Genomic DNA, 9,330 nt, shown 5'->3' on the forward strand with positions numbered 1-9,330 from the left:
ATCGCTTAACAAGAGTAGCAGCAGCCATTAGAGCTGCGGAATCTGTTCTAGGCAACTTCACTTGCTTTGGACTATTACCAAACGAACTCCTTGAGCTTGCATTTTCTGTAACGGTACTCTGCCCTCAAGGAGACAATCTGATCCAGAGTTGTGGCAGTTTGATAAGGGAAAGGATATAGGAAGCTTTTCCTTTTATTTTTTTTTTTTCCTCTTAATTTAAGAAGTATTAGTTCTTTAGCTATGTGCACTTTGAATTGGAAAGGGCATTGTACACCTTTAGCCAGATTTGTCTGTGTTTTGAGCAGACTGCCGGGATTACAGCAGTACTTTGTTACTGTGGTAGTTCAGGTGCTTATTTCCGAAAAGTCTTTGAGGATTTTTTTGTATTACATCAACTGACCAGAGCTTCATCGGGAACAGGAACAAATTACAATTTGTATGCAGTAGGACTGTGCTCAGGCCTAAAGTGAACGACCTTTGCAATGGCAGTAGGATCTTGGAGGTGATGAATTAATAGTAGCTCTTCCTCCGCAGAGTAAATTATTTGTGTGTGCTCTCAGCTGTTACTGAACAAGGTATCTTCCTTTGCCCTCAGTGGACAAGTACCAGTGTCTCGTTTTGCATACAGCAGAGAAGCAGTACTGTGTTGTCCACCACACACCCACAAAATAAACCCCTTTATTAGTCTATCAAAGCACTCTAGAAATGACAACTTTTTTTTGTGGACGTAGTTGTCTCTAATTAAAGTTTTCTCCCTTTGGCTTCTCACCTTCAGTCTCTGTGTAAAATTGTTTGAAGATCTCCTTGCCTCATTTTCTGAACAAGTTGTAAGGTTGAGAAACAAAGCTAAGCAGATGGTACAGCGATGGGAAGACGGACTGTGGGAGAACTGGGGATTGTATCCATTTTAGGCAAGTCCAGCTTTCTGATGTCTGACTCAAAGCTGTTAACTCAGGATGTGGGAGGCAGCTCCTATTCAGGCTTCTGTTCAAATAGCTGCTGATACAGCTAAAACATCAGCAGTGTTGCTCGTGCTGTTCCGTCCGTGGTGTCCATATAAGCACAGGTTTTGGATCTGTTCATTATCTGGAACATAATCTGTTGTACTTTGTTAATTTTGTTCTTTCGGGGTTTATATTCTCCGTGTATATTGGAAAGATATGTTTTGAGGAACAGATGAATTCAGTCCCATAGAAGACTCCATTTCAAAAGTAACTGTTCAGGCAAATTCTGGGTTTCACGCCTTAAAAGACGTGGTACTGTATGTAGATCTAACCTTTGATTTTCAATACTTACAATATTAATATCTGTATTACTTCAATTATGACACTTCTTGACTTCGGGGTTTCTGTTTTAGTTTCATTCCTGTTGTTTAGAATGATAAATGAATTTAGTGCGGAGATGTCCTTCTGTTCAGTTTGTAAATTTGGTTGGAGTGTCCTTTGCATGCAGGAATAGACAAGTAGTCCTATTAAAAAGAGTAACTAGGAAACACTCTCTCGGGACCTGTTTATTTATGGGGCACTTCAGCTGTCTCAAAAGTGAATGGACTCCTGGAACTCGAAGGCATCTCTGTGCCTGCTGGGTTTTTGTTGTTGCAGGATTGCTTTCCTAGAAGTGCTTTCACTGATAGTGCTTCCGACTTCCCTGTGGTGCCTGAGCACGTAGAGCCAGCAGCCACCAGAACCAGTTCCAGACAGTCAACTAAGTGGTAGTTTTAAAATAGAGGGCTGGAGAAACAGCAGAGTCAAGTATAATAACTGCCAGGCTTGCCAGAATTGGTGCTGGTTTCTCTCCAGTTGTCTGACACCCTAGATTTAAAGATCTAAAGCTGCCCTTTTGTACTGTAAGGTAGGACTTGAGGTCTATCTAGGTTTTCCTGATGCCCTGGTCTTCTCTGTACTGTGACCCTGCCAGTGCCATGGTAGTTACTGTGCAGTAACACTGTAAACCTACACAATACTCGTGTAACTGCCTCAGTCTGCAGTGATTTGCTTAGAACTGGTTGTTAGGCCCATCAAGCAGACTATCACTGCTTCAGAATGTCAGGTGAACAGGACACCACTGTAGTGAAAATAAAGGTTACGTGACTACAAGTATTATTCTTTTCTGTGCAAAATACCAGAATTACAAATCTTGCTGAGTGCATAAGCATGATGGTATTCTACTTACTGCTCTTCAGATCTACTATTTTTTGCTGCAGGAAGAGGCTCACCTGATAGCTGTGTGATAAATGACATTATACACATCTCCAAAGCAGCAGTAATGTAACAGATTACATTAAACCTGAACATAGGCTCTTGCTATGAACAGAGCAGCATCACCTTGCTGCCTTTCATTTCCTCTCTTCCATCAGGTGTCATAACCCTATTGTGTTGTTCTAACTTGTTCTGGTGCACACTCCATTGTATAAACTGCCTGTTAAAAATCTTATTTTGAAGTAAATGAAGATGGCAATGTTGGAGGATTATGGCAGCAGTTCTGGGGCTCCCAGCCTTTTAATCTGATTCAGATGCAATTGGAACTGTTTGTACCCATCTGATTTCTGGTTTTTGCAGTTGAAGTTACACCTCAACCAAGAGGTGTAAAGTGCTGAGATTTAGGCCAAGCTTCTGGCTTAGTGCTGTAAGCAGGGCTCAGAGATGATAGGAGAAGAATTCCACCCCTCAGAAGTGGCTACACATTACTGCACTGAGCAGTAGCAGCAATTCTGTGTTTCAGAATAGAATATACACATAGGTGAAAAAAATACAGGCCTTCCACCCTGAATTCAGATCAAAAGCAGACCATTATATAAAATTTTATTTTTAAAAATGCTTTCTAAAATACAAAAGGAGATGTCCAGGGCCTTTTCCTCAATTTCCTCCGAAAACCCCTCATGGTGTTTTATTGCTGTGATGTGCAAGAGTTGGCTGTGACGTTGGACTAGGTTACTTAGCTCCTCTAACAGCATGGGTGCTGCCCCGCAGGCCTGAAGGAAGCACAGCAACTTCACACTGGAGAGCTTTGTGCTCCACCTCCTCCAAACAGCACAGTACCTAAGACTTCCAGGCATATGCAGAGTCCTTCATTTCCAGAAACCGGAGGGAAGATTTTCCCAGTGTTGGCACCTGACTCAGTTGATCCAAAGTTTTAGAATGCAGCCCGCACTTCAGCAGGTCTTTACTTACGGTTTCCTGAAGAAGAGAAACACGTAATACACATTTCTGTCTGAAATAGCTGTAGTTTTCAATGTTCATTTATGTATCTTTGGGGAGCTCCCAAAAAGCTAGTTTTCTGATGAGCCCATTTCTGAGACAGGAAAGGCTGTCTTCTCTAGTTTACTTACCTTCTTTAAGGCAGGGCTCGCATTATGGAGATCAGCGTTAAACACAGCCGTTGGCTCATGCGTATACAGCACTGCAGAAAATGCTCCCTGCTGTGCAGACTGCAGCAGCATGGTCAGCAAGTGGAGAGAATGAGGCAGGACAGGGCCTACGATCTCCAAACTGAAGATATCTTCATATGCCAGGCGGACCCTGGCTTTTGCATTCATACTACGAGCCTGAAACCAACAGCACGCAGGATTACATTTTGAAACCAAATCCAGATGGTTGTTCATACACCTTCATACTGCAGTGCCTTAAGCCCATGAAAAGCTCAAAGTATTTTAAAATATCATCAACTTCAGTACATACGACTATTACGTTTTTAGCATCTCTAACAGCTCCTAGAACTGTGATACACAGGAGTATTTTACAGTATTAGGGAAATCATCTGCAGAAGAACTTTGCATGCCACATGAGCAGCTTCTCCAGTGGCAGAGGACTGCACAGGGAGCGTAACAGTTAGTGCCCACCACCTCCCACAGTTACAGGTCAGAGGCTCTCATTGCCTGCTGAAATACCATCTCAGTTGACCCTGTATGATCTCAGTAGCATTCAAAGGTGAATCTTCTAAGAACGTTTTTACAATCTGGGAACTACTTAACAGCTATTAGGATAGGTAGAAATTGTGGGATTTCAGTTCAGCACCACAGGTTACGTGGGTAAAGATGACTTTGGAGGAAGTCCATATTGCAGTCAATGCCAATTCAGGCTCTAGCATCAAAAATCACTCTGCTGTACCAGAAGAAGGTAGAGCTTTCCGCTTATTACAGGAAAAGAGATTGCTGCATTACTTACTTTGAGCGTTTGCATTGTTCCACCTCGGAAAGCAACAGGAGACAAGAGAGTGGGAGGAAGCCCTGCCTGTGGACCTGCAACAGCCACCAGGCTCTTACAGTTTATCAGGAAGTTCAATAAAGTGAACGTGTTTGTTCCTTTCACCACTGCGAGGGATTCAGGTCTGTGATCCACCTGCACTTCATGCTTCTCTTTACGACTGAATTGACCAGAGTTGAGGGAAAAACTTAAGCAGCACAGCAACTCCAAACAAACCCCACTGCCCCTCTACCTTTGACCAATCATTAAAACAAATAGTTTCTCCAAAAAAAACAAGCCTTGAGCTCATTCAGATTCCTTACATCGATTACTTGGCAGCATCTTACACCTGACTGATTATTAAAGCTGTGAGAGAAGGAATGTTTTCAGGTCCACTGTCTTACAGCTGGCGGGTAGCAATTATTAAAACAAAGCTTGCAACTCCTACTTTTACTATGAATCTTGCATCAAAACATAAAAACATGAGCAGCTCAGTTTAGAGCAGTAGTCTGCTTTTGAAGGGATTCCCCTGGTTCCCCCACTTATGATGCACTGGTGCGGGGTAAGTCTCGGAAGTTGGAAGGACATTCCTCTTGGATTCACCAAAAGGCAACAGCTGCAGGGCTTTCCACTGCAGTAAGTGGCGAGACAAAAAGAAAGGATACAGTTTAATAGAAACAGCATCTGGTTTTTTAACCTTGTCTTGGACTCCCATCTCCTCAAGCCAAGAGAAACCATCATCATCATCATCACTTGAAGCAGCTTCCCTAAGAAACAGGATCACTTTTAGGAGGATAAAACTTTCTCAGAACTTTTCAAATAAAATGTGCAGGAGTCCAGAAATGCCTCAGAACTGCAGCATTTTAGATTTATGACATACTCGCCATTCTCAGGGCTTCTACCCACTTCAGGGCCGTGAGCAACTTCTGTTTCCAAATTCCCTTCAGAGTTTTTCTGTTTTCTGCTTCTACTTTCTTCTACCAAAGGTAGAGAAAACTCTATGCCTTGAAGAGAAGAGGAAAGAAAGCAATGAGTGGTTTTGGAATGCACAGCAAATGCTATGTATTGGTTATTAAAATGTAAGTCAGATTGGTTTCACCTCACCTTCATTTCTCATGGCTTCCCTTAAACCTCTGGTGGTGGGAGAAATCACTGCTGTGATAACATCACTTCCTGCCAGACCAGCTGCACGGAACAGGACAGTAAACTGGTAAGTGCACACATAGAAGTAGGGGCACAGCTTGGCTTTGAGCAGATTGTATAGAGAAGTAAAGCTGACAGACCTGCAAATGAGGGGAAAAAAAAAACAAACAAAAAACCAATTTTGTAATTGAAATCCTTTGCTGCTGATGGATCAAGCTGGATTTGGCTGGGTGTTACTGATGTGTGCTCTGGCCAGGCTTGAGACCACAATAAGTGATTAGTCTGATTTTCACATGCACTCAGCATCCAGGAAGTTGCTCTGCACTCCTGTGAAGCACAGCCTATTTGCAAGTACTACGCTTTTCTTGCATACTTGCCATCCAACGTGCAGTTTTACATGGAGCACCAAAGGCAACCTACTAACAGGATTCACAGAAATCCAAATCAACTGCGGTCAGAGGAGGACATTAAACACACCAAGGTAGCTTTGGTCTTAGAGGCAGTCCCTAACCTGATCCTCAAACTAAGTGCAGACCAGCTAAAATAATTAAACAACCAATAAATCAAACATTTCTCATAAAAACAGAAGGAACTTATGCTGATTTAAATCCTAGGATCTTGATCTTACTACCTACACTTAGGCTCCACTTACCAGTCGCTCATCAGTGCTTGTTGCAAGGCCTCATCCTGTGCCCATGGACAGGCTTTTCCTGCTATCTTTCTGTCTGCTCCAATACGAGGGAACAGCTGCAGCCACGACAGTGATGGGTGAAGCCAGTAAACAAGGCTCTGCTGAAAGGCACAACGCAGTTCTGTGGACAGTTTTGGTTCCTAGATTACAAAAAGTATTTTAGGAGAACAGAAATACTTTATTTAAGGCAGCATCGCAACTGATGGAATTAAAAAAAAAAAATAATAATACTGGATTAGGTGCTAAAAAATGGTATCACAGGTTTGTGATTAAGCCAGACTGAAGATGGGCAGTGACTGGAAACTGCTCGCAGTTGAAATTAACAAGCCACTCAGTCACCAGTTTGCCACAGATTACATTTTTGAGTACGCGGTGGATGGAATTAAATAGCTGTCTACATGAGCCTTATTCTCTACACAAGTAAGACCAGAACAAAACAAGCAAATCTTCACTGCCAGTACATTTAGGGAGAGGTGCAAAGGTTCCCCCTTATAAAGCAGCAGCTTCCAGCTCCCTTCTGAGGTTTCATTACCTGTACACTCTGTGGCAAGTTTATTTCTGCTGCTCTGCAATGCTGAACAAACCCCTGAGCTTCCTCCTGTGCTTTTAAATGCTCTGCCCAAGTGAAAGGTTGAGAAGACGTAAACAGAAGTCGTGTTTTGATACTCCAGTCTGCAGGAAACTCGTGTCTCGGTGAGGGGGGGACATCAGGGGTAGGAACAGGTAAATGAAGATCCTTTAAAAATGGAAACAGCATCAGTTAATCCATAGTCAATTAATAAAACCAACCAACCAACGATGCAGCTACCTATGCACATTTTCACATGGTCAGGCTTCCTCCCATCCTGGCTCAATACACCCCTCCTGGCAGGCAGAGCAGATCCTAGACAGGACAGTGGCTGTTACAAGGCACTAGTGGAGCTCCACAGCCTTCACAAGGAGAAGGCGAACCTGCTGTTTCCTGTAAGTTTCTGTCCAACTCACTTTAACAGTACACTACAAGTCTCTCCCTTGTAAGGAACTACTTGCACTAAATCAGGAGCACATACTTAGGCTTCCCAGAGGATAACAAAAAATGTCGGAGTTCCAGGATGGTTTGGTCTGAGAAGTTTTTCTGTTCTAAGTTACTCTGAGCTTAAGTTTCTGAACCTATAAAAGCCTCTGACACCATCAGCCTGAAGCTCTGCCAAGGACTGTTATTCTCTTTCCTATTTAGGCAGTTTAGGGAATTTTCTCAAATGCTGACATTTTAGTACATCCAAAGATGTACCACCAAATTCTAAGTATGTAGAATCATAGAATCCTTTGACTTGAGTTGATCTTTAAGTGTCCTTTAAAGGCCATCTGGTCCAACTCCTTTGTCATGAGCAGGGACACCCACAGCTCCATCAGGTGCTCACAGCCCCGTCCAGCCTGACCTTGAGTGTCTCTAGGGATGGGGCATCCACCACCTCTCTGGAAAACCCGTGCCAGTGCCTCACCACCCTTACTATAAAAGACTTCTTCCTTATATCCAGTCCAAATGTCCCCTCTTTTAGTCTGAAACCGTCTCCCCGTGCCCTATCACATCGGACCTCACTGAAGAGCCAGTCCTCTTCTCTAAGCAGTTAACCAGCTCGGGCTTTTCCCGAGGTCAATGCAGCAAGAGGCGTTTCAGAATCGTTACGCGAGGCCCCGTACCTCGGGCAGCGCCAGGACGTCGGTTCCCTCTGAAAGCTCCACGTTCCGGGCCGGCTTGTCTTCTCCTGCAGACTCTAAAAACTGAAGGAAAAAACCGTGAGATTGACAACGTTAAAACAGGCTTTTTGCAGAGGAATCTCACGAGCCCCTTCCCCTCAGAGCGGATCTCTACCTGCCAAAAAGGCACAGTGGAGGCGGGCCCCCGCCCGGGCTGCGCCGGCTCCTGCTGCCGCCAGACCGGCTGCCGCGGCGCATTGTCCAGGCTGGAGAAGGGGTTACGGCGGACGGACGTCGAGGGGGCCCTCGGGGCCGCGCCGCAGGGCTGGGAGGCAGCGGGCTCGCTTCTCCGCGGCCGCTTGCGCTTCAGCCGCAGCGTGGCCGGCGGCTTCTTGAAGCCCGGCGAGTAGCCGGGCACGGCGGCCGCCATGGCTGGGAGCGGAGCGGCAGGGCGGGAGCCGCCGTCCCCGCTTGGCGCCAACGGGACCGGGCTCCGCCCCTGGGCGGTGCTGAAGTGTGGTGGCGGCCGCCATTTCCTCCGGCCCCTGGGGGGCGCGCGGCACCAGGGCGAGCCGGGCTGGAGCATCCTCAGAACCAGGAAAGCCAGGCTAGCTCAGCTTGGGCCGAGCTCAGTTCTGCCGGCACTGCTCTCATCCCGACATGCTGCAAAGCCTCAGGCTGCGTTGTGCAGTCGGCTAGGCACCCAGCTAGCACTGGGGTGTGTACCTTTCTTGGCTTATTTTACAGCTCCAGGAGCTGCACCATCTTGCTGTCAGCTCAAAACTGCTTACATCTGTCAATGGACGTTTGAAAGAAAGAGTTGCTTAGGGGTCCTTATGAACCCTTTTCATAGAATCATAGAATCACAAGGCTGGAAAGGACCTACAAGATCATCTGGTCCAACCATCCTCCCATTACCCTCGCTACCACAAACCACTAAACCATTCTGTTCAAGTACATCTACATCTACAGCTAGCATTAAAGAACATTAGAAAAAGCTGAGATATCTCAGCCAACTGCAAGCAGCACTGGGCAGCTTAATGCCTTAAATGAACGGACATTTATCTCAGGATCTGATCCAGCTGGAAGCCTAAACACAGGCAACTTCAGCTATGGCTAGCACATCTGAAACAAGTGTGATCTTAAATAAAAGCAAGGAGGAAGCAACATGCTTTGAGAAAAAGAACAGCCTCTACCCCCAAAAAATTTAAAAAAATCACAGCAGTTCCCTCTCTGCCGATCTGTTCTAGGAATAGGACCAAGGTTAAAAAGGAGAAGTGAAAGAGCACAGAATACAAGGATCTCATAGGAAAGAAAAAAAAGAAATATAACGTTACAGTAACAAGATACATAAAGTATCTGAAACTTCAGAACTGCAGGACTGTATTAGCTGCTGGACTGCTGATAGTAAGTAAGGTTTACTGTTTCGGGTTGCTAAAATGAAGAAAACCAGCAATGAGGGAACTCCTGCTCTCAGTACCATCTCTCCCCTCTCGGATCCCTGCCAATCCTGATGGATTTCCCATTCTGCCTTTCAGCTACATAACAGCAATTTTAAAGATAATTTAAGACCTTCAGCACACTGCAGACACTGCTCAGTCTTAATGCAGCCAAATAAAAGCAATTTGGTGTGGATGG

General features: G+C 45.0%; 1 protein-coding gene across 1 annotated transcript; it reads right to left on the reverse strand.

Moving 5' to 3' along the window:
• Window positions 1-166: 166 nt before the first annotated feature.
• Window positions 167-9,288, reverse strand: DONSON (DNA replication fork stabilization factor DONSON). Its single transcript, XM_048953980.1, has 10 exons — window positions 7,868-9,288; window positions 7,696-7,776; window positions 6,548-6,751; window positions 5,977-6,155; window positions 5,286-5,464; window positions 5,062-5,185; window positions 4,847-4,948; window positions 4,164-4,362; window positions 3,329-3,544; window positions 167-3,176 (listed from the first exon to the last, which is right to left on the reverse strand). Exons 1-10 carry the CDS (start codon window positions 8,276-8,278, stop codon window positions 3,039-3,041), a joined length of 1,833 nt encoding a protein of 610 aa, XP_048809937.1. The 5' UTR covers window positions 8,279-9,288; the 3' UTR covers window positions 167-3,038.
• Window positions 9,289-9,330: the final 42 nt, after the last annotated feature.

This window comes from Lagopus muta, chromosome 1, assembly GCF_023343835.1.
Source record: "Lagopus muta isolate bLagMut1 chromosome 1, bLagMut1 primary, whole genome shotgun sequence".
Lineage (NCBI taxonomy): Eukaryota > Metazoa > Chordata > Aves > Galliformes > Phasianidae > Lagopus > Lagopus muta.

Bases quoted from the DNA above. Each gene is read 5' to 3' on its own strand.
- DONSON (XM_048953980.1), bottom strand. From the start codon at position 8,278: ATGCTCCAGCCCGGCTCGCCCTGGTGCCGCGCGCCCCCCAGGGGCCGG. The intron at 6,752-7,695 runs GTACGGGGCCTC...CCATTTTTAAAG, and splicing joins ACGTCCTGGCGCTGCCCGAG to GATCTTCATTTACCTGTTCC. The intron at 4,363-4,846 runs GTATCCTTTCTT...TGGTCAATTCAG, and splicing joins GATGCTGTTTCTATTAAACT to TCGTAAAGAGAAGCATGAAG.